Genomic DNA, 26039 nt, shown 5'->3' on the forward strand with positions numbered 1-26039 from the left:
CCTGTCGCCGTTCCCGTGAAAATTGAAAAAAATAAAAAGAAGGGGAAAATAGGGTGACCAATAAGTAGACCGCGGATGTTTATGCAAACTGATATCCTTACGAACACGTCTAAAGCAATGGGATCTAAGCAGAGATTCGTTTCACTCGTCGAATACTATAACGAGTACTGTGCTCTTATCGCATAAAATTTTCTATCTAGCATTTTGTTTGGTTCTCAAAAAAGAGAAAGAATATTTGTTTCCTTCGGTTTGGAAAGAGATTTTATATTCTATACAATTTTTACACGTTTGTCGCATTCTGTGCATTTTTTTTTTTTTTTGCCTCGAGGTTTTCTATAAATGCGTAAGCATTCGCAGTTTACCGATATATCATGCCATTATTGTTGTGTCACCATTCGTTTCATTTCGAGAGAAAGGGAATTTTACTGTTTAATTTTTATCTGTTGTGGCCGATAAACAATTTCGAAAGTGCCACCGATACGCATCGTTTATGATATTTTATTAATCAGTACGTTGTAATTACAGGAGTTTAATTAAATTTGATGTACCAATTACGTAAATTAATTTTCTAATTGGGCGTACGTGACTGCAACTGTGGCTACATTAAAATCTGTAATTTCACGGTGCTCTTTCTACAAAGCGAGAATTTATTGCCTGATACGTTCATTGCATGCAAAATCGGGAAAAGATGTTATGAATGCTCGTTTCACTTTGTTCGCGAAATTATCAGTACGTAACGTCGTAGTATGATATATCGTAGTTAAATAGCTAACAGTACGATAAATGTACAAATGTGCAAATAATTCTCGTGTATATTTAAAAGCTGCGTATCGTTTACTTCTCATTTTATAAATATTAGCACACTTTGTAGGACGGTAGACTATGAAGAAACCATATTCAATATTATAATATTATAATCTCATCGATGCCATACAATAAGATTAAAGTATCTGTCTTGTATTTATTGATATTTCGTGTTACATATGCTACAAAAGATTCAGATTTTCCGCAGAATTCTTCGAGTTTTCAGACAGAATTTAGGCTGAAAGACTATAGAAACCAATATAGTATTATTACAGTAATTTACTATATTTCTGTAATTTCTGCAAATATACAGTTTGCGCAAATTCCACGAGATACTCGTCGATTACTCGTCTCCTCGATAATTTAGATTAATTGTCACGTTTCGCGTGAAACCAGCGAGCGTCCTAATACTTACGGACAGGAGTGTACATTTTCCATTCGCGTAACGCTGACACACTCTCTAGGAATAACGCACCGATACCGATTCTGTCGTCAATGCTTTTATCGCATTATAACCGACACTTTGTAGTACAAGTAGCCTTAACTTGTTTCGACGTGCGCATCCTTAAGTACTTTCACGATGGTCCGTTGAACGTCTTAAAAGGAGTCAGCCTGACTCTATTAGGAAGTCGCCATATTGAATGCAGGGACTCCCTACTAGAGTCAATTTGACCCCAGTTAAGTTCAATCTTCTCTCTTCGCTTCTCCCGTCGTCGTTGTCTGCCGTTCTTCTTCCTTTCTCCCACGTCGACCTCGTCCGGGTTGCAGCTCGTTGTTCTTACGTTGTCAGCCGTCTTGTTCTTCGGTTCTCTACTTTCGCGGCTCTTTTTCTCCCCTCTTCTTCTTTTTTTTTTTTCTACCCGTTCCTCTCGTTCTTCTTCGTCAGCGTCACCTTTGACGCCCGCCAGGGTATTCGTGCTATAAACACGATATCGATCAGACGCCGGATTTTAATTATCGCGTCGAAAGCTAATTAGCTTGACACGTAGTTCGTGTCTCGCCTGATCGAGCTCCTGTTCAGAACGATATTTAAGCGTAACTCAGCTTAGAATCTAACGACAGTGGTGATCGATGCGTCGTGTCACACCTATTACGAAGAACACGTAGTGGGATACGTATGTTAGGCGAACAGATCTCATTTGGACATCTCGAGAGCAAGACGTTGCATACGCGTCGCATACAGATTAATAGATATATAGGTGGATGCAGTCGGTGACAAAAATAAGCGCATAAGTAGTGGAAGTAGGTATCGATGAAGTTTAATTAAATTGGTGATAGTGGTATACATATATACTCACGTTCAAAAATTTGACAACTTTTTATCTTTAATAAAACTTCGATATTTGACGTACATTATGAACTTTATATTACCTCGCATTACTCGCGTTAACATTTTATACGTCAGCTACTTTTTTTGGTTATATAAAATACCAAGTTAAATGAAACTTCATCGTATCGTTTTACTGCCACGTACACTTGTCCAATTTTGAAACGAATGTAACATAAGATTTTTGAGCGATGCTGTTTACACACACTTGTAATGAATTATTTAGTGAATGATTGAAATTGATATTTCTATCTCTGTATAGGCAATGCCGTATCTAACGAAACTTCGTTAATATCTGTTTCCATTGTCTGTCCGTTTATTTTCGTGGCCGATTGAATATTCTTTATGTCAACCACTCAGCCAAGAAATTTGCCCTTGGTTTTACATCTATCCTAACTTCACGATACCAGCTTACATATTCGATACAAACTTGTTTTCCAAACTACTATGTTGTAAACCATCCAAGTTTACGATACTAACTTACACATCGAGTATAAGCTCGTTTTCCCAAAGTCAGTGATGCAAACAGTCGTACGACCGATTCAGATCTGTCGAACGGTTTTACTCCTTAAATTTTGTAATCGATGAAAATTGAAATGTTGAGGAGCGCGTGTAACTATGGGAGGAGAGTAAGTGGGAAGGAGCGAGTAACGAGAATGTAGGAGAGGGCGCGTCTGGTGGCTGATTTAAAACTTTGACTTTCCGTCAATTTGATACGTAGCCACCTCCTTTCACCCCTCCCTGCCCCTTCTGCACCCGTTTCTCAGTATTTCCATGCGATTTTATTGACACCAGTCAGTCTGGCGAAGAGACACCGGCGAAGTTTCCGTGGGTCATGAATTTGCGAAATTGGAAAGCTGTCTGTTTCTCTTCTCCCCATTTTACACTTTCCTCGTCCGTTCTTTCTATCCTCGGTCCGTTTCAGACCTGTACTCATATTCCCTGATTCGTGGATCACCGCTGAGAAAGACAACCGGCTTTTGGATATCGAGAACGTTGACGGGCTACGTGACGATATCCCAGCGTATTATTTCTTTCGCGTCCGGGCAGCATGTTTGAATTTCATAGAGACCATTGTCGAGACAGCGGTAAAAAATTTCGAATAATGCCGGTCGTCTTGCAATTTCGATTTATTGCAGGCGAATATGAACAATTTCAGAGCTACGTATAATTTTTGTTACACGGTATAATTTTTGTTATTCGTAGCGTACGCACGCTATCGTTTCTCATCGCTGGAAATAGCCGAGAAACGTATTTTTTAATCAAATTGGATATTTTTCTATATTAAATTCACAGAGATTAAAACTATACGCATTGGAATGTACGTGTGTTTTATTTTGCATCTGGGTATTGATCCGTGTATCTTTGCTATTGTCATTTTCTTGTACGCGTGTTCCAAAACGAATTCGATAAATCTTAATAATAACTTTACTAAGAAATTTCACTAAAATATAAAACTATAAACTCTAATAAGAAGAAAAATTCTCCACTGTCCTCTGCAGATAGAAGACGATAGGTTCGAGGTATTGAAAATGCAATTACAATTATTTAGTTTAATGACGGACGCAATAGAAATTACGCTACTAATTGCTCGAAAACTAAGTTTTCAGCTTTTGGCGATTAAATCGGCGAATTATCAAAGAAACAGCGAAATATACTTGAACGTAAGGGAAAATATTTCAATAAAGAAATAAATTGCATTCTCGTAGAAGAAAAAAGAAACGAATGGAATGTTTTGCATAAATCCAATATTACCAGAGGAACAACAAAGAAGGAACAGTAAATAGGACAGGAAACGCGTTAACCAAGATCCTCATTGGTATTCATTAAGTTCGTTAGCATCTTCCTCTAGCGATTATCTTTGTCTTTGATCTGTTAATGTGTCTACATTTCTTTAACACAACAGGATTAGCCAACTATTCTCTGCCCAAGGTCTCTGCGACTACATTTCACCCCGATCGTACTGCGCTTGCTATTAACCGCCAGTTACGATATCGTAAATTCGTTGGCAATAAATCGCGATAATGATATGCTGTATATATATAGCAATACTTTCGCTGTTATGAAATTCGGCGAAATTTAGAAGGCAAAAGGCGCGCGATACCTGTCGCGAATCTACATAGATAACATTGTTCCTCTGCACCTGTTGGATATATTTATGCATCCATAATTCAGCTCGTTTATTTCATCGCAGCTTCGGCTTCAGCTGCCCGAGCTTGCAACCCATTTTTTATACTTGCCTGGCACGCGACCCGCATTATCGGACGTGTTTGTGTTTCGTCGCAAGTCTTACGATTAATCATCGATTTATATTCTCAAAGTCGCTTCGCTATCGCTAGTTGAATTTTTGAATATTCATGGAAAGCACGAATCGAAATACAGTAGAAGCACGATTATCGGAACGCCAACACGAATGTCACGAACGTAGCTGATCTGCACGATTAGGCAGGAATTTTTGTATTCAGAAATATTTTCGCGTAATCAATTTATGTAAATACCGAAATGGAATATCAAATATGATAATGATACGACGACAGAGATTCAGATAATCGGTGATTATTCGTTCGACTTTGTCAATAATACACTGGTTATATTTTTGAAGAATATTTATCAATTGATTAATCGGTGTCTACCAATCGGTATCACGTGGAAAGTAAAAGTGTTACGTGCTTATCAATATTGGATACTTTACAAGTTTGATAAATTTTAAAGGACAGGGGCAAGATTTCTGAATATGTCGATATACGTCGTTATTATTATTATTTGTGACTTTGAATGGTGGTACATGGTGATGAAATTTGTCCAATATTTAAAATTTACAACGAAGTAAAATGGAATAAAATAAAAGAAAATAAAATAAGGTAAAAGCGAGCTTCGCGATTTCTGCAATTGCGACGAACAATTTCAAATACAATGGTGCGCTTTGCTCGTGACTGCACGGGAATCGCGTGCTCGCGTGTTATGAACATTAAAGTAGTTTCACCGATTACGGTCCTATCGAAACGTAAAAAAGGCTCGTATCTCCTTGGCTCGCGATTCAGAATCGTTCTATTCTTGGTCAGACTTTAACCAACGTAACAACATCGTTCGTGACACGAATTACGAAATCTGTTACTATATTCGGTTGGTCTTGTTCGTAGCCTAATTTCTCTAATCTAAATCCTAATAAACTCGTACGACGTTAACGCAAGGCTCGCAGAGTAGAAAGATAAATTTCACTTTTTAAGAGCGAAGTCATTTACATCGGTGAACTACGTCTGAATATGGCATAGTTTCGATTGTATATTTCTCTTTTAAGAAATCGAGCAAACATAAACAGCGGTTTCTTTGGAAACGAGAAAAGAGATAGTTACGATTTTTGCAATTTCATATTGAAATTTTTTAAGAAGAGGAAATGCTGAACGCACGCTATATCTTTGTAGAATATCGACATGCATACGTAACACTGGATTTATTATAAATCTTAAACGAGCAACAGCTAAGATTAGTTAACAAAATTTCAACGTAAGCTTTACGTAAGATTTAGACCAACTTTTTAAAATTTCGCGTACGAAATACGTAAGTTACAAATCACCGGGTCGAAGATCCCTTTCGTTTACGAGTTGTTAAATTTGAATAAAGATCAATCGATCTCCTGCTTCTAGCTATTCTATTATACGATGTTAATGAGCCATCAGCCAAGATCGATAAACGTAGAAATGTAAAAGAAAATAATACAGTTAGCTAAAGACGATCGATTAAATTACTTTTACCCTTTTTCTTCGCTAATTGTTACTGACGCAAGCTACGAACGGAAACGGTAATAGAATAGGAAGAACATACGTTAAGCAGGCAATTGAACGTGTCGTGTGGACGAAGTGAGCCGTTGGGTGGAACATCGGTCCCTCGAAGATACATCTGCTACGAGAGATTCGATAAAGTACATAATAAAATACAGCGGCGGTGGAACGACGACGTCGATGGGGATTGGTCACGACAACGTGCAATAATGTCGTTCCTTCGACAATTTCTCGGAAAGAGCAGGAAACCCGTCGCCGATGGAACAAAGTGCCGGAGATGGCGCGGTAACATTTTCTCTTCGAGTCGAAAAGCGAACGACGTTAGAGCGTTATCGAGAAAAAGAAAAAAAAAAAAGAGAGGAAGAATGCAAGCTTTTGTTTCGATTGGATCGTTCTAATAGAAGTTTAGAAAATCGCAAGGTGCATTAACGAGAATCAAAGATGGATGGTTGGTCGAAACCTCGATTTCCATTCGCCGACCATATTCCGCTATCAAAACCTATCGATCGCTTAACAGAGGAACGACAGTAGCATTTTTCCACGATAATACTGCCAAAAATGGTGATATACTGGCAGGTCGCCACGACGATAAATCCTAACGTATCATATTAGAATACTCGTTCCATATGGATATTCCTATTTCACGCTGTCCGTTTTTTTGCTGAATTTATGTTCGTCCGGTCAGACCCTCGACAAAGTTGAGATGCTTCATTTCCGAAACATCCCTTGCGCGCCATCTCCGCTTATATACCCACGACGTTTAAAAATGATTTCGGCCAAAAGGTTGTCTATTTTTTATCGATTTGTATCGCATAGAACGACGCGTACATCTTCGTTCATAGATATTAGGACATCCGCTGATCTTGTGAAAAACGCGATAATTGGACTTGGATTACGAAGAGTGAAAATTATATATTCATTTAAGACGATGATTTGTAATAATTGTCTGCAAGAGTTTCGAGAAAATAATTGAGAATTATATATCGATTCTTGTCATCTTTTGATTTAAACCCCGGTGAAATGAAAATGAACGTGGTTTAAACGAATGATTCAGAAAATTTAATACAGTGTATCCTGTTGATGAAATTCGAATCTGGCTCTTGAAATTATTTATGAAATGCACGAAATCAAGAGATAAATTTTATAGCGCAGATTTATCAGTGACAAGGAGAGGAAAGTATAGATAAGGAACAACTTAATTGTATTATTTGTAACTGGCGAGATATTTATCATTGCATGGAATATGTAGACTGTTTATATTTCAAAGTTTCAAACGATATAATAATTCCAATTTTTAATAAGCTGATCTGTTTCGATTTATCTTGTTTTGCTAATGCTTGAACCTAGTAACGGAGATGTAAAAATAAATTAGTTATACGGAATAGTGAGAATAAACATTAGCTATGAAATATTGAATGTCAATGAGAATTTATACAGGCACACACGCGTATGTTGCATAGTATTATTTCATCATTGACATGCAAATGCAGCAAATTGGACTGGATATCTACATTGTTTGTATAATAGCGATGCAATTTATGGGCATCAGCAACTACCTTTGAATACTGAAATTATTTTATAATTTTGCTTGCGTTATTGTTATAAAACGCAGCAAATTGCCTTTCCTAGAAATTAAACAGCATTCTTCTGAATTTTCCATACTAATATGCAAATACAATGATACTCGGTTCTGAATGATCATTAATGGTTTAATGTAATTTTTCCAAAGCTAGAAATAAAACTTCCAATATTATTTATCGGTCCTCTTGCCTAGAAGTTTCTCAAATTTATATAATGATTTTATTGAATTTATATGATGATCGAGAAGCTTCTCAAATATATTTAAACGTACGATAATAATTGATTATTGCAGCGTTAATCAATGCGAACGAGAAAGAACGATTGGAACGAAGGAAATATAAATTATAGAAGAATGGTTGATTTAATATCTGTTGTATATTACTCGTTGAATAATAAACATCAGCAAAGACAGTAGGGAAATTTTTAATTAGAAAAAGTCCATCGGAGTAGCACCACCATATCGAATGTCGTTACTTCAGTTGCGTAAGTCGCTTTCATTGTTTCATCGAGCCATCGAGAAGAACGGATGTTGGTCTGTCGCCACTGTCTCGAGGGTTTTTAATTAATTGTTCGAGTTAATTGAGAGACACAGAAGAGAGACGTAAAACGAGACGACCTTCTTCGAATCGCGGAAAAACAGTTCGTTTTGCAAACTTGCATAAATGAGATTTACATTCTGTGTATTAGCAAAGAACGTTCCGAGGTATAGAAAAAAAGGTCGTTCAATATTTATTTTCATGTTTTAAAAAGCCCGTTCCTAATTGAGAGGAAAGTTTTAAAAAGGAAGAAAAGGAAATGTTCTTTTCATAACTTGGAATTTCCGCAACGACAGACTTAAATAAAGTTTTAAATTCCACTTTTAAATTCCATGCTCCACTGCGTCTTCAGATTTCAAATCTCTTTTTTCTTCCTGTTATATGATCGTGAGATATTTTCTTGTTTTTTTCTTTTTACTCTCATTACGCGTTTTCGTATGCTTCTTAAATTCGAGATATTACAGCAAAGACCTCATAGGTTCGGCAATTTTCTGACGTTAAATTTTTTCATCGAGCGAATTCGAGCGCGTATTTGGACAACCAACGTAATTTATTACCTACGCTTTTATTAACAGGAAGAACGAACAAATAAAATACGAAATACAATGTTACAGAAATTTGCATATACCTTTGGTATTTATATGATATTATAAAACAAACTAGACTTAATGTTATATCGACATCTCGTATATTCTCCATCGATATAGCTAATGTAATTTCCTTGGTAGCGATAAAATCAAAAAACATCGTAACCACACGCGTAACTTTGCTCCTTCTTCGGACTTTCCGAGTTCCGAGTAAATTTAATGTTACTTTGTCGATCTAGAAATTTAAACGATTCTAAAAGAAAGCGCATATTTACTAATTTCTTTTAATATATCGAATACACAAGATTCAATAAATGTATATAGACTTTTGCGATAGAAATTAGACCGTGTCTCCATTTTTGCATTTTTAAATCATTATCGTAGATTCTAATATTCGATTTGCTGGCCGTTGCGCTCGCGACCTACTCGTATCTCGTACATTTCCTTTAGATTTATGGCTTTTCTTTACGACTTTATTTCTTCCAGTGCACGCGAGTAAATAGAAAATACATTATCTTCTTTAACGTAAGTTGGACTTGTTATTTCACTGTTTCTTTCTGCTCCCTATCTTCTTTCACTCGCTATTAAACCTGAATCGCATCGGAGTCATTAAGTGTCCAATAGTTAAAACGGAAAGACGTTGTGGTATTTTTAATTATACTGTGTAGGATATTCCAGAAGCTGGAGGAGCCGATTCCTAAGCGAAATTTCTTAAGGGCCATATAACGAAATCTCTTCTTGATGATCATTAGCCGAGGCCCGTAATCGGATTTTCTTTGACCCCGTCGTGCCGGCGCGATTACCGAAGGAAATCTTCTTGCGGAATAGCGTCCGCTTAAGAATACATCTTTATTCTCAAGGGGATCACCAGTGTTATTATATCTCGAGTTTTCCGTTCATTGTTGCTGGAAAAGGTGGATAAGGGATCCTCCGGGAAAATATCGCGAAAAGACTTTCACGGAGGATTTCGATGTCTCGGCTAATGAAGTATCAATCTTTATTAATTCTGACTGAACGATCCTCGACGCCGATACAGAACCGCTCGCAGCCAAGCTAAGACCGGGGATAACGTTCCCAACTTTTTATTTCTCGTCACAGAGGCTTTGATAAAGCGCGATCCGGATTATTTGTCGTGGAGATTGCAAAGTCCCGGCGAAATTTAAATTTATACCGGCTAAACAGCTAGGTTGAAGAGCGTATGAAAGTGCGTTGGAAAGCAGTGGTGAAGCTGAACCCCGGTAACGAGATAGCCGGATGAGGTTCGGTTCCGTTTAACGAGGGACTGATATTTCAGGAATGACACGATGCTTCCTACATGCCGATGCAAAACGGTCTCAATTTTCCTAACTCGTATTTTTCCACTGAATTTCCACGAACATCGAAATCAACGATTTCGCGCATTTGGTCCTGGTTCGAACGCGTGCGTTCGAACAAGGACAAGGAACCTTAAGAGCGATTACATCGTATTATTATATCTGGATCAGGCTATTTTAGGTATTTATGCAAAATTTCAATGTGCAAAAATGTACGAAATCAGACAGAAATGTGCGGAATATTCGGAATATAATAAATAGTATCGAGAAAATGGTACAATCCTGTATCGAGGTTGTAGCTTTTCTACTTAGACTTATAAAAATATGAATTTCTATAAGAATTCGATATCAATCTATGCACATTATTAGAAAGAGGACGTGTTACGTTTTTTAGGGTTTCAAGGTTATTCGATCTGCCGCCAGCAAATTGTTTTGTTCGAGAAAAATGAAGATGTCTCCGTACCAAATAACTCGTTATAAACTTGTCTTGTTTAAATGTCCCATCATTTTTTCACACAATAAGAAAAATATATCGCTCTTCTACCCTGTGTCCCTTTAAGTGTCACTTTAATCTTCTATTGTTCCGGTATTCGATAATAAGCAGCCCTCGTTAATTTCGCAAATCGTCGAGAGGATATTGAAATCTTTGTTGTCATAGAAATTGCAGCGTTTCGTCAGAGTGGCCAATATTTCGAACTCGTTGCCTTGCATACAGATTGGTCGGACATTTTTTACGTCAAAAGCAATGCCCTATTAACTTTCAATTGTTTAGGGACAATCGGGTATCGGATCGAACGGTCATTTTCAAAGTGGTCCTATCTTCGTACACGCGTTTATCGACAATAATTTTACAAGCACTTGACGAACAAACGCGACAAGATTTAATTGCGCGACGTCACGCCGATGATTCGAGAGTTATTCATTTAATGCGTACAATGCATACCGGGACGTATTTTTCTCGATTATTCTGCGAGAGCCCTCGATTCCATCTGGGTCATGTCAGCACCGCTGACTACATCCTGACAGGACAATACATCAGGATTGACAATAGTACGATTTCGCGTGACATCTGTTTGTCCTTTCTATCTCTTCGCTCTTTGTTCAACTCTTCTTTTTTTTTTCATTTCGTCGTTTGTTTCGCGGTAAATCGGCCGTGTTGGAAAACTTTCCGAACACTGGGTGCATTGTGCTGATGGTTTCCGGCGAATGTCAAAAACGCTGAGAAATTATCTTTCTCTTCGATAGTTCTCTCGTTTTCCTCTCTCTCTCTCTCTCTTTCTCTCTTTGCGTACTCTTTCACAATCTTTCAGTAACGTCAGAAATTTTGTTCCTCTTATTCTGCACGCTCCGTATAGAAACAACTCTCAATGAAGTTTTATGAGAATCTCGAAATTTATTCCTTCTTTGCATAAAGCTTTGCTCACTTTTCATCCCGCAAAAAACAAGAAAGGATTGAGTTTGCTTTGATGGAACGGAACTCGCAAACAATGACCGGCCAGCTTTGCTACACGTTCCACGATAAACAATTCCGTTTCAGCGGCGCGCGCTCGTGAATGTTTCACAAAGTCTGGCCAACCGGGGCCCCGACCACGAAAAGTTGTCGGAACATTCGTCACTGAATACGCCAAGAGTTTATGGACACTTCAAAGAGAGTTTTTTCCGCGGTAACTAAAATATCCACTAAAAATACCGATGTCTTTCTTTAAGGCTGTTCCTCCTTCACGGTTAGAGGAATTTCTAACGAACGTTTTAGGCAAATCATCTCTAGGAGCGGGACTCGCCAAACCTCGAGACCACAAAACTTCTCGAGATTTAAAATCCTCCTACGACTTGAAGCGTTCGCAATAAGGATATTCAAATCTCACTACCTGCTGACCATCCTGTATAATCAGAATATTCGTTTAATTTTCTTACGTGAAGACAAGTACGAGGAAGGGAAGGTTAAAGGTGTCCTCTTTTCCACCTGAACGATTTTTTCACGCACAAACTACATCAGTCGTAAGGTCTAATTGAAATCCATTTATAAAAAGTACAGCATACAGACATACAGCAAACATAATTTTGTGTATATGATATCTCGGGAAGTAAAGTTGCTCGGCGGTTATATGCGGCTAGAAAAAGCAGTTTTTATCAAGTTGCATGTTTCATCCTCGTGATATTAAACTCTTCTAGTCGTAAAAGAAGACTACTAAATAATGCGAGATCTGGTTAATTGTTATTATATATAAATGCTACATATAAATGCTATATATAAATGCTAATGATAAATACAGTGATACGCCGATTTGCAGCCACTCTACGTTAAATGAGATTACTCGGAACGTTGGATGAAAATGTTAAGGATGAACTGTGCCCTTTTCCACGTAATTATTATTCAAAATTACCGTATCTCTGATTAATGTTATTTCTTTTTCTGCCGGAGAATTCGCCTTTCGGTTTCCGCAATTCTCTGAAATTCCGTGCAACACGAGCGGAAATTATCTCGCACTTGGCTCGATTTATACGGGTTCGTGATAAACAACCGGCGTGACTTTCGCGTTGGAGAAACTCGGCGTGACTTTCGTGTTGGAGAAACCCGGCGTGTTCGAGATGTACGCGTACGTGCATTTACGCGTGGCCATATTTAGGTGTGGAAGAACAGGCTGCGAACGTGACGGACCGTTCGCCGTATTCGCAGTGCCGCTTCGTAATCAAATTTGCATTTTAAGTCGGGGACCGTTCTTGTTAGACGGCTTGCATACGTGCAAACGAGTAAGCGTCCGCCATGAAACTCAGCCATCTCGGACGATTTATCTTTTCGGTGACGTTTGCTGGATTAACGTCTTCTTGTCGGACGAATAATTATACCTCTCTTTTCAGTCCCGCCTATTTTACCTTATTTACATAGTAATCGCGAAATGCTTGCTCGAATTTTCTCCCCTGGAAATTAATAAATTATCCACCACTTTCTGCCGTGTTATTTGCTCGCCTTACCACGAACTTCAGATACGAGATGTTAAGAAAATCAGCGATATTTAAATACTTGGTAGAAACTTTTACGTAATGCTATGACCATCGTGATTATTTTGGTCGAGTTGGTAAACGATCTGAATATGTATGCAAAAGTTACAAGATGCTTGTTGTGGCAATAATATACTTGGCAAAGATCACTAGAGTATTTGAACAGTCGGTTATTCGTTATGTTAATAAGCCAGGATAATTAAGACTACTATTCACGCCGTATAACGATTTCTTTTCCGGCGTAAAAGAACCATAAATATCGTGTAATTTCTACATATATTTTCAGATTCGTTTCAAATTTGGCTATCATAATCAGGATAGTCGTGTACCGTCACAGTGCTAACGAAATTTTAAAAAGCTTCGTATAATGGACGTAGCATATTAATAAAGAAATCGTGATAAACGTCGGAACATCTCCGTCAGCCACAGTACGTAGTAATATAAATGGTCAAATATATATATCATTACTATGTTTCTAAATAGAGAGTTTATTCTTATGTCCTGTTAGTTTTACGAAAAAGCAGTAAATGTTGTTTCTAACTACCAGTTAGTCGTTAATTTCTAATTTGTAATTATTCTGGTGAAATTCACGTATTGTCGCTGCAAATCGAGCAAATTGTCCGAATATTTACGAACGGTGCCGGGGCAAATTTTTAATTTACTCGCTAAATATTTCGCTGTACGAACACTATGAAATCCTCGACAACGTTCATCCGGCCTTTCATAGTATTTTCAGTCGATTGCAAATATCTGTATTTTTTACGGGAGCGAAAAACGCTTCGCGTGGCATTTAGTAAAATAAACGCATTAATCGCGAAACGGCTTTGGAGATAACGGGGTGACGCCGTGGTCGAACGGTTAAATGAACGCTGTTTTTCGCGCTGGCGACACTGGTGCGCGGAATGGGCCGCCATTATCGCGCATTGTTCGCCGATCGAAATTGTCCCGGGCACTTGGAAAAGTTTGCAGAACCGTGGCGTGAAAATAATCGTGTGTCGAGGATTATTCGTTAGTGTCATTATCGGCGGACGATTACGAAACCACGGACAGCCAGGAACAATGGTTCTCGTTGATCAAACGGTTACGTATCATCGAACAGTCACGACTAATTAGCGTGATTGCAGCCGACAAAATACGAGCGCGACCGTTCTGATCTGCTCGAATTATGAAATCAGCTTCGTTAGATAATTGCTCTATTTCGTATTGACACGGGAAATTAGCAAGGTATGTCAAGTAGCCGAGCTTTGTTCAGCGTTCAATTTAGAAGCGTTAGCTCGCGCATTATGACTAATCGAGCGAGCAGCGGTATAAATTGGCCGCGATTCTTGGAAGCCTTTCCCTTATCAAACTGCGGTTTCAATTTCGTTGTTGGCTGCGTCCGTTTATTAGCATACGCGTTCCTGAACGGTCATTAAATTCGTCGATCAACGCGACAGTATGGTTTCGTGTATAGTTCGCGTATAACGCGATAACAACACGCAACTAGAGTGCCAACTTTTACCAATTTAATGAGAAAATAGTTGCGTGTGACCGGGGTTGCTCAGACTTTTGCGATCCTGGATTTTTTTAACTAATGGCTCCGCGATAAATTTTTAAAAATTTGATTCCTCGTATGTTCCTTAAAAAATGACGTTGAAGATCACGAGCGAAATTAATTGCAACATTTAACTTAATATTGTACATTCGTTGTCGTTTCTTTCGTTCGTCCAACTTCGTGTAAATCCTTACATTATCTGATCAATCAATTTTTCAGTCTCTGTTGATATAAGAATTTGCATAAAGTTAGACGAGCAAAGGAAATAACAACGAATAATACCGAATGAACAATAATAAATGAAATTTTGAAACCAGTCGTTTGACCGGACAAATGTTAGTGTTAAAATGCGGGGCCGCTGCATGGAACGAGATACGCGCCGTTAACGAATGGTCTTCAAACGTATCCTTACGAGGTTGCTTAAAACTCGAGGGGAAAAAATCGATCCTCGTCGGCAATAATAAACTCGGCGCGAGCAACGCTAGACGGAGAGCTCATTTTTCACCCTGTTGGAGAGGAACGTGTTAAAACGGAGTTGGGAGGAAAGCAAGGGTGGTGAGATTTGCCGCAGCTGACGGAGGACATTACGGTTACGCGATAATCTTTCGAGGTTCGATTGGTAGCGTCGATGTAACGCGAGAACTTTCGAGGAAGGAGATCGGAGGTGATAATAAAATATTAGATTTCCTGGTGAACGAGCATAAAGAGCCGCTGGTGGAATTAATTCTGTCGATGTCTGCTCGACTATGATATTATCCAAGTCCGTGATATAACCGAGAAATCTATAGGCATTCGTCGACCGATCAACGATACTCGTAATGATGATCGAAGTATGCAAGGGACTGATACTCGTGCAAGGAGAAAGAGGGATTCATCCCGATAAATGAAAGTTGCGGTACGTTTGAACAGCGACGTCGGAATCATGCAGACAACTGGCGCGAATCCATTGGCAAACGAAACCAGGTGTTCCTATTCCGGCAAGTATGAAAAGACGCCCTAAAGATATTCCATGCAACTCGTGGCGAAAAGCGAGAATCCTTTGTCCTCGAAGAATGCACGCGGTTCCTTGGTAGGCGGGGTTCGTGAGCAGCGAGCAGAGCACCGTGAAAATCGAAGGAAAATGAAACTCGTAATTGAAAATTTGCAGTTTGCGAGGCGAGAGGTAATATATGACGGGAAACGCAGTGTCATTTTCTCAAACTTTCTCTGAAATGGTTTCTCTCGTTGAAATAACTGGCTCGAGGTTAATGGAAGCCTCGTAAACCGAAATTTTTTGCCGAGTTATTTCCACGATGCGTATCGTAGGGATAATCTAGAAAAATATTCGTTCTTTAACGTGATCTTTTTAGACAGCTCGGCGCCGAGAGAACCTTTGAAATTTTCGACCGTTTCACCGGCCCCTACAAGGCACTCGATACACACTACGAGTGTGTATACCGTATGTATACAGTATACAGTATGTAGCATACAACATATACACGTGTATTTTACGTTCCTCGGGATTTTCCACGCTCCAATGCGGGACACACCCGCGTACATTTGTAAATAAGCACGAGACTTTCGATCCGGAGTATTTTATCTTTCATGCAGCTTTTCAGTTACGTACTACCCCATTCAGTACGCGTATTACGAACGAGCTCTCTCTCCCTCTCTGTCTGTCTCTGTCAGGCTGTTAAGGACAGGGAAACATGAATCGCCTTTGATACGAGTAGCAGCTTTTGTTGCTCTTCGGTTGCAATTCGCAAGCAGACAAACGCGTCGTGTAAGCGCATCTTCGCTCAAAGATCTTAGTTAGTTACGTCTTCTCCAAGATCGACAAAAATTATGGGTGAATTACACGTTGTAACAGTCCGTTTATAGTTTGCTACCTTCTACGATGAAGGACGCTGCTAATGTATTTTTACAATCTTGTTAGGAAATTCGTGCAATTTTAGCCATTTCTCCAAATCGTCGCGAATATATAAAATATAGGCGAGCGGTGTATGAGTCAATGGAAGATCTGAATCGAGGGAGACTCATATTATTGTGCCTTGGAATACCAACGTTGTTTTCGTTCGCTAGGTTCAAAGGTAAACGAACTGCGGACAAAATATTATCGCCGTTATTTGTAATCGTCAACCGGAGTTACATTTGGACAGTCGAATAGTTGAATACGACCGGCATACACTATCTCTATACTTGCACTTAAAGTGATTTTAATATAATTGACTATTACAATTTTATCACTCGTCCCTTTAATAAACAAACCAACACGTTTAATATCCACCTCATAGGTAACGCGGAATGAAAACCGTTAGGAATCAAAGCTGTGTTAACTGCCACTTGATTCGCAATTTACTTCTAATCAATTTACATGATACTGGTATTCTAAGTTGAACTTTGAAAGAGAAATTTCATTTCCTCTAACAAATAAGATTAGGTCTATAATCGAAACGAAGCGAAAGTTCGAACGAGCACATTTTCAAAAGTCGTTAGAACGAAGTTGCCCGAACAGTCGGCAGTTTCGCAGAAGAACGAACTAACATTTACGAAACTCTTGTTTGTTATATCGCGCGGCAAAACCAAGAGCCGTAGTTCTCCTCTAAGACTGGTCCATTTAACGAGAGCCTTTGAATTCGTAAAGCGAAATAGAGTTAACGCTGACTCGATGTATAATTCTTCGAAAGCTGATTTTCCGTTTACGCGCTTTATATCGCGGCAACCTTCCCCTCTTGGCGAGGAGAAAGCAAAAGACAGAAAGAGGAAACGGTGTTATTCCTTACCTTGTCCCTGATTTCCTGTCGCATCTTCTCTCGTTCTTCTTCCATCTTGCGATGCTTCTCCTTCCTTCGTTCCTCAGCCTCCCTGATGGCTTCTTGCCTTTCCCTTTCGGCCTCCTCTTCCTTCTCCTTGTCATCTTCGTCTCCGCCTTCGCCACCAACGGCTCCTGCAAATCGAAAGAAACAATACGTTCAACAACAGTTCTCGGCTTTTTTCTTCGTCGTACAGTGACTCATGAAAGTATTTGAATATTTGTCATAGAAATATTCTACGTGCGTATTAAATGTATTATAGAAAACGTTTAAGAAATTTCATTAGTTTCGTATTGAAACACGACTGTTACAATCGTATTGGCTTTTTGAAATCAATCTGAAAATGTATATTCGCATGTAGAAGTTACGAGATATTCAATGCAAAAATATATTTGCTAAAAAATTAGTATGCAGCATAAATAGCCATCCTAAATACGTGAGACATACCGAATATAGAGTTCTATTAATTAATATATCAGCAATACGATCAAGATAGCGAGACTTTATTATAACGTTCATACAGTTTTAGTGTTTTCTACAACATAAGAGTCCAAATACTATCGTGCGCAACTGTGGATATACAATGATATTAAAACGTATAATTTAGGTTGTCTGAAAAGTTTCTTTCGTTTTATAAGATGATAATAGATGAACAATTTCTGTTTTATATTATTTTATCGCATTAGGTATGATCCATTCGGTTCTATTTCGTGCATAAATCAATAAACTAATGTGGTAACTTATATAGGTCTTAGAGTAAGGACAAGCAGTGATGTTTTATTTGGAGTTAAGTTAACTTTTCCACGATACTACACTAATATAAAACAAAAAACATTGTGCGTCTATTATTTCCGTATAAAACGAAAGAAACTTTTCGGACAACCTAATATAATATAACATTATCGTCAGCTACGCAATGTAATAAGTGATTCCATATTTAGCGTCCTTTTTTCTCTGTTTGATTTGCTTAAACGATAATTGATAGTTCCAGGATGATTAAACCCATCTTTGCGTTAAAAAGCTGTCGGTGTTTTGTTCGCGTTTAGTTTTCTTCCTTGCATTTAGATTATGTTCGGTGTACAAACCACCGGGATAATAGAGGACGAGAAACTAACGGTTTACCCTTGGGAGCAAACATTGTAAATCAGCCTGATAGCTGTGACGCTATTCCCTTCGAGTTTATAAACCATTGCGGTGGTACCTCAGGCTCCCAGCGAAAATTATTTCGCTATAGAAACGCGTCCAATCGATCGTCATAACGGATAGGAAAGTTTCTTCGAAATTGACTGAGAATCATAACGGTGTAAGAGCAAGTTACTGTAAATATCAGCAAGTACTGTTACTTTTCACAAAATAGCGTTGTACAAATTTATTTTATATTTTCAGAAAAGGTAAAAATTTCCGTTAATCCAAATTCCGATAATCGATCGTTTCATTAATCGTTATTCCGCCAATCGAGGTTCTTCATGCAACTCGATTATTAATATCAAACAGAAACAAAAGCTTTGGAAGAAAAACGTAAAGATTTCTTGGAATTTCTATTCTTGTTTTCCAACGTTCCTCGTAATAAAAGGGCTTCAGCTCCAAAATTTCCATTAATCGATGTTCCGATAATCGATCGTTCCATTAATCGTTATTCCGAATGATGTGGCTTGCGGGCGATTCAAATATTAATATTAAACAGGGACAAAAACTTGCGAATAAAAATGTACAAATTTCTTCCAATTTCTATTCTTGTCTTTCAATTTCTCTCGTAATCAAAAGCGTTCATCTTCAAAATTTCCATTAATCGATCGTTCCATTAATCGTTATTCCGAATGTTTTTTAACGTGGCCCCTGGGCGACTCAAATATTAATATGGAACGGGAACGAAAACTGCCGAATAAAAATGTAAAAGTTTCTTTCAATTTCCACTTATCCAAATATTCCATCAATGGGAGTTATTCCATCAATCGTTGTTCCATAATAATCGAGATTTGTCCCATCGTAAAAATATGATTTCGTCAACGTCAACCTGATACAAAGATTCTTCGTTGTATCGAAGCAATATCGAGTTAAAGATGCCTCTTTAGGGAGCGTTCTTAAATTTCGGGAATTCTCCTCCATTAATTCGATTTCTCTCTGCTCCCTCGTGGAACGAAAACGAACTTCATTCCAGAGAGTACTTATGATCGAATTCACCTTCGACTTCATAGCCGAAGTGGAGGAAGAGGAACGAACAAATCGGTCGCGTTCATTCGAAGGCCGTGATGGAAATACCAGTGAAGCTTCGACAGCCTTAACGAAGTTTTATTAGTTTACCGAAAGATTAAGCGGATTCGCAGAGAGTTCCTTGCCTATTACTCCGTCCGACGAGTACCAGCGAAAGGGGAATCCCTCTACGAGAGGTATTCTCGAGGAAAAATCGTGTTTACAGCGGAAACACATCCGGCCATTCGTTTTTCCAACGGAACGCGATACCCTCGGCCTGTCCGGCGGCAGCGGCGTACGTAAAAATATGAAAGCTGTTTGCGAATCTGTTAGCCGGCTACTCTTAACTTTTCCCTCGTTCATCCTCGTCCCGATCCCCGGAGAAATTAATGGCAAACAAAGGGAAATTTGTCTTCCGTAATGCTCTTTTCTTACACAAATAACGGCCGAGTGTTTACGAGCGTAAAAAATGCCCGGTTGTCACGATGCAATCGTTAACGCGAATCGTTTATTAGCGCGCTACCGGCAAGACGAACGAGCTTCTCGCGATTCGTCGGAAGGCACGTGAGTTCTTAATAAATTCGCGTCTTTATTCGACCGTGCGCTATATAAGTTCCTAAGTATTTGGATATCCTTCTAGCTGGAAATTGAACGAGCATTATTAGTGAAGGTTTATAGATCACAAGCAACAACAAGCTATACAAATTGCTAGTAGTAATAAATCTTCGTATTACACGTTTGGTATATCCGTAAAAAGTTTAAAAAGTAAGTATTCGAACACTTTCGTGGGCCACTGTGCACTTTGCATATTTGCAGTAGGACAGAATTGCATTTACGGTGGTTGCAAAAGTTATTTCAACGTGTCGTTATTTTTCAACGAAGGATCTTTTCATAGGGTTCTATATTTCGTTTTCATAGTTCCACGTTTCGAATTTTTATAGTCGCGTAGAAATACTATTAGATGATACGAAATTTAATATGCTTGGACTTAATTAACTAGTATATAAATGTTATAATAAATACAACGGTGTAGAAATATTTTGTGTAGCCACTGTATCCGAACTCCGTTTATCGGAACGAAATTTTAGGTAATATCCGATTAGAGCGAATCCTTGCCGACTGAATCTGCTAATCTGAAGCGGGCTCCTATTGTGCGAACGAGAAATGCTATATAGTGGAAAAAATTGAACGAACTCCAATTATATAAACTGTTGGCCGAACGAGATCAAATAAATGGAATTCTACTGTAATGTCCAAGTACCCAAATACTTATGGCTGGTAGCGTATCTCGAAAAATCCAGTCGGATTTCAAGAGAAATTCCTCCCGCACCTCGCCGCCCCGATGTTATTATTCGTTCACACGTCTGTCATGCTTAGCATCGAGCCGTTATAGACGAGGCTTGACAGGTCTCCATCGAGGGTGAGATTCGCGTGACAGGATTTTCACGAACGACAGTCGAATCGATTTGTTTTCTTTCTTTTGGGAACCGATGATTGCGAAAAAATAGCTGGAATTGCTCAATCGGGGGGACATTTTCACGAAATATCACGCAACGAATCGTTGGTACGTAGGAACCATACGCTTTTGGATTGAACGAAACGAGAACTCCAACGTGTATAATGTTGGTAATATCGGGAAGGCAGACGGACTCGGTTGAAGGGAAGCGAAAGGGATTCGTCTTTCCTGCTGTCTGCCGGAGAATGATGTGCCAGGACCTCCGGGCTCGAGGAAATTAATACTACTTCTGTCCCGGCGCCGTCTACCATTTTCCCTTTTCTTTGCGTGCTACCTCGTCCCTTCTATTTGCACTGTTTCCCGCAGCACTGGTTTCCGCGAGGTGGAAAGGTACTTTGAAGTCCGAGCCAGAGACGACGTTCATTCTCCACGTTCCTTTTTCCTTCTCTCCTTCAGTTTTTATTCTTCCATCTCTTCTCTCGCCTAACACCTCCGTGCTTTCCCGATTCTTCCCTCCTTGCGGAGAGCCAAATAGCCAAATTCGAAAATCATCATTATTATCGTAATGTCGTTTACCTGTTTAATTATTCCGCCGATGAAAAATCAGCTTATTTCACGGATTATTCATCGGAGAAAATTCCGCCGCGTTGAGAGGGAAATTTCGTTAGCGAAGAGTAGCTGCATAATTGGCCGGAGCACGGCTGGTAATAACTCGCATATCATCCAGTCGTTGGAGAAGCTCGGTCGTTTCGCTTTTGCCTTTTTTATGTAAGTCCTGTGCTCGGTACTTTGCTCGATTAATTAATTATGCTGGCTGGTTTTTAACGCTACGCCACTTAATCGTTCCTCTCCGCTTAGTCGCTGCATGTTAAGATTCTTTATCTTATCGTTTATACAACGTGCAAGGTGCATTTACATTATTACACGGCCTCGTATGCTTCCGTTTTATCGTTTGTTTGACTCGCCCCTTGCTGGTGTTGGCCGATGCGACCGACACGGTCTTTTCAAAAATTCTTTTTCACGAGGTGAAAATAAAATCCACTTATCTCTTTGTCCACTCGGCCGTACCGTTCGCCCAGCCATCCATCATACCGGGCTTTAATTAAATTTACTTATTTCACCTGACACTGATCTCTGTCTATCCTATCCTATCCTCTCTGTGATCCTTCCATCTCGAATTCGACCTGGCCTAGTTCGTCCTGTCAAACACACGGTTCGACGGGTCGGGGATCAAACGAAGATGAGAAAAATTCGGCGAGCCTCGTAATTGAGCTTCTATTCTAGCGCGTAACTTGGATCGAGGTTATCGATCAATTTTCTTTCTCCCTGTGCCTTGCAAATAATGTCTTTTCTGTCGTTGATCGTTTTTATCTATTATTCTCGAACGACCTAATATTTATTCGTTCGCGAGACATCCTTTCACATAAATTATTCCAACAAATGTCCCGCCCATAGAATGAAAATGAAAGCTCTTTGGCGCCGTCATTTTGTTGGCTCGATTTACGAACGATGCCGCTCATCTACGCGTCGGAACGTCATCTCCTGGGTGCAATCGTACAACAAGAACGGCCATAATAGCGAACGAGGACAATTGTCCCCGGTGCAAATGGAGCGACGAAGGAGGAACATTGTCATTTGCACCGACATTTTCACGAATCCGTGTCGTTTCTCGTCTCGCGCTACAGCACAGAGATCACCGCCGGTTCAACGTGCAGAACGATCCACTATTTCTCTCGTCTCATCGATCGTGAAACTCGCTCCTTCGTGGAAGAATCATTCGAATTTTGCCAATTTTCTAAACGCTATTAAAGGCTTGATCGCGCTTGAAAATCTCAAAGTTCAGCCAAAATTCAAAGGATACTACGTTACAAAATATACACTGCCGGCCATGAGTGTTACGATCTCAGACACATAAGACGAATTTGGCGTACAGTTGCGGATTAATTGAAGATCAAGATCGGCCACTTTTGTAATAAAAATTTCTCTACTAATATCTTCTTATTAAACATTCGTGTGTTTTTATTAAATATAAACCCACTTCCTCAAATGCTGGAGTATTTTTATGCTTGTTATTTTATGAACCACTGTAAGATGAGTTTTCGAACACCACACAAGACGAATAAGACGAGGCTGATCAACCGCGAGATTAATTTAAAAGAAAACCGACAAATTTGGTCGAAAATTAAGAAATGTTCAGTTCGACTTTTATGCTGTTGGTATGAAACAAATTTGACCAAAGCCCTTCAAGATTCCGCTACTAATTTCTACAATTTTTCACCGTGTGCATTCGCTGAAAAAATTCATCAATTTCCGCCACACGAATCAGCAGGTGGAACGGACAACGAAATATTTTGTTTCTCTCTTTAACGTTCCCGTCGGCGCTTCAATGCCGGAGCGATGATTTAAAAGCGGCACGATGAAGTCATCCACGGTTTCTGGTCGATATTTTAACAAAAAAGAAACGAGTCAAGCCCTGGCGACCGTACTTTTGCCATATCTTCGCATGTAGGCCAAGAGTCCGTTGCAGCTAGCAGCTAGCAGCTAGCTTTTTGTCTCCGCGAATTCACCGCGCGGATCATTACGCGAAATGATGCAGTCGCTAAATCCGGCTTTCGAGAAATTTTTTTTCCTCCCGCCAAGCTCTCCTTAATGATTACGCGCCTTTTTTAAAGTCGTCGTCGACGTTGCTCTGCACGCGCACCACGCGATAATTAAAGTATTCCCGCGCTTCGCGTGTCTTCCAATTAACACTTGTTTATTTATTACGGAATTACCTGGCCACGTTTTTGAGGTCGAGGTAATAGGAGTCGAGATATAAAATTTATCATTTTAAATTAGTTTGAAAACGATACGTCCTCATGCTCGAGAAAACATTTTCCCTAATGGAGGCGAGAGTTCAACCCGTTAACACGTTGATCGTCATGGTAATCGTCTGTGATATACGCGTTACTACACTTTTTTTTTTTTTTTTTAGAATGATTAGAATAACATAAATTTTGTGGACTACGAAATTTACAACAATGAGAATGATTTAGGTAATGTTGTTGAGAAAAAGTACTGAAATATAATATTTTGCAAGAATTAAATTTTATGGTGTAATACATGTATCTCGATCTATTACGATTTCCAAGGCACAATATACAGGGTGTTGAGAAAATCCACTCAATATTTATATAGTACATAGGATACACTATACCGAGTAAAACAACCTTAGTCAACATATGTCGGAAGCTCAAGCGTTTTTCAGATATAAATAATTTTGTATGTTAGCACCATGATTGACCATAGTACTCGATACTTATAGAAAGTGCCCCATGTGTCCTTCTATCTGCATACACGTTTAGTATCTTCTTCTTACAAAGCTGGAAACTCCCTCGAAAATTCCAAATTTCTGTCGTATTATTTGACGAGTATGCTGATTTCAGTTATGTAATTCCTCTGTCATTCGTCATGATGCTACGATAAAAAAGTGTTTATATTTCGAAAACGGTGTTTTCGACCTATGTTTACCAAGGTCCTTTGTCCAGTATGGTGTGTCCTGTGTACCATATAAATATTGAATTGTTTTATCCGAGCAATGTGTATAAAATACGCGTAGCAGTCAACGTGTTAAGGATTAAACTGAGCAACATTATATGAAATAATATATCGCATGAAAGTAACATTATTGAGGAACGTAGCAAAGTAATTTACATATCGTTTTATCGGGGTGCAAAAAACGTATTGGAACAGTAAATACTTCAGAAAAGTCCACTATACAAATCAGAAACATGTAAACAAGTCCTTTTTACTTCAAAAAAAAGTAATTTATTGTAATGTTAATAGATACGTCGATCTCATCAAAACTTCGTAAAATTGCGTAGGATTAATCATTTTGATTATTCGTGGCTGTGTTCGTTATTAAACGACCTAATGAAAACGTAACTTCCTATCGTTCATAGCTCGTTCGAGAACGGTGTGGAAACAACCATTTCGATGAAAAGTCGAGAAACGTAAATTCGACAAGTTGGAGCTGCCTCGTAAAACGAATCACTGATTAATAACCCCAGCGACTCGCGTGGATCGATGATAAACGGAATTTCTATCGAGTATAAAACGTCGGATAAAAAAAAGGAACAGGAGAAAAAATCGGCGTACGCTGGAGATTGCTTTTCGTTGGTTTCCATTCCACCGCGGCACGCGGGTGATTACCGATGACTATCGAGGCCGTCGTTGTTTCCTTTGCGTTGCACCCTTTATACTCCACCCTTTCTCCGTGTTTCACCCGTTACCAGAGGAAACACCGGTGAATTTGTCCCGACTTTCCATATTGTCGTTTGGATGGCAGACAAAAAACAATGACAGCTCCGAAGGGAGAAAATCGGTAGCCGGTATTTTCTATTTTCCACATTGAAGTTCCTCCTTCTCGAAATCCTCTTCTCGTCTTTTGTTTAGATACCAGAGGTTGGAACACCGACGTCTCCTTAGATAAAACTGGGTCGGTTTTTTTAAAAGACGCTGCTGCATTATTCGGAACACTGGCCGTACACTCGTTTGAATATTCGTACCGTGGACATTTCTAATTTACAACAGACCACGTTGTCGTTTCGGCGGATTCGTTGAAACTTTACAGCAACGTTTCGATTTCTACGCGTATAATATTTCTTTTCAATATCGTAGAATTGTTTTGTTGAGAACGACTGTTCCCTTATCTGCGTATTTGTCAGTGGAACAAACGCTGCAGGCGATCGAATCGTTTCGTTTTCAAACGTCACTTTTTTTTTGGCAACTCGGACGCGGAGCTGGCCGAGTGTGAAAAATTCAGTTGCACTGCGAAACTCTGGCCGGGTTGAAAAAGTTATTCCGAACCAGGCGTCGTTTGCGGCGCCGGCTATTGGCGACCAAAAACTCGTTTTGCGGAAATTAATGCGAGCTTCTCTTGCCTCTTTTCTCTCTTTTTTTTTTAACCATTGAGCTTTCTTTTTGTCGACGCGAGAACGTTAGTCTGTTAGTTGTCTTTTAAAAATTTCTGTAATCATGAAATTCAAATTTAATAGGGACGCATCAGTTTCAAATAGGACGATCTTAATTCCTCCGAACATAAATATTAAGTTAATAATTAGGTAAACAAATTCATTTGGATTTTCTTAATAGAGCAGTT

The 26039-nt window shown here is 39.1% G+C and overlaps 1 protein-coding gene across 3 annotated transcripts in view; it reads right to left on the minus strand.

The window, feature by feature from the left end:
- The window catches only part of LOC117209904 (complexin), a 320967-nt gene that overhangs the window by 9710 nt on the left and 285218 nt on the right, over positions 1-26039 (minus strand). For all 3 annotated transcript variants that reach the window (XM_033452363.1, XM_033452364.1, XM_033452365.1), the window contains one exon: positions 17224-17387. In XM_033452363.1, coding sequence (XP_033308254.1) covers positions 17224-17387 — 164 coding nt within the window. The remainder of the gene's footprint in view (positions 1-17223; positions 17388-26039) is intronic.

This window comes from Bombus bifarius, unplaced genomic scaffold (assembly GCF_011952205.1).
Source record: "Bombus bifarius isolate JDL3187 unplaced genomic scaffold, Bbif_JDL3187 scf7180000008194, whole genome shotgun sequence".
Lineage (NCBI taxonomy): Eukaryota > Metazoa > Arthropoda > Insecta > Hymenoptera > Apidae > Bombus > Bombus bifarius.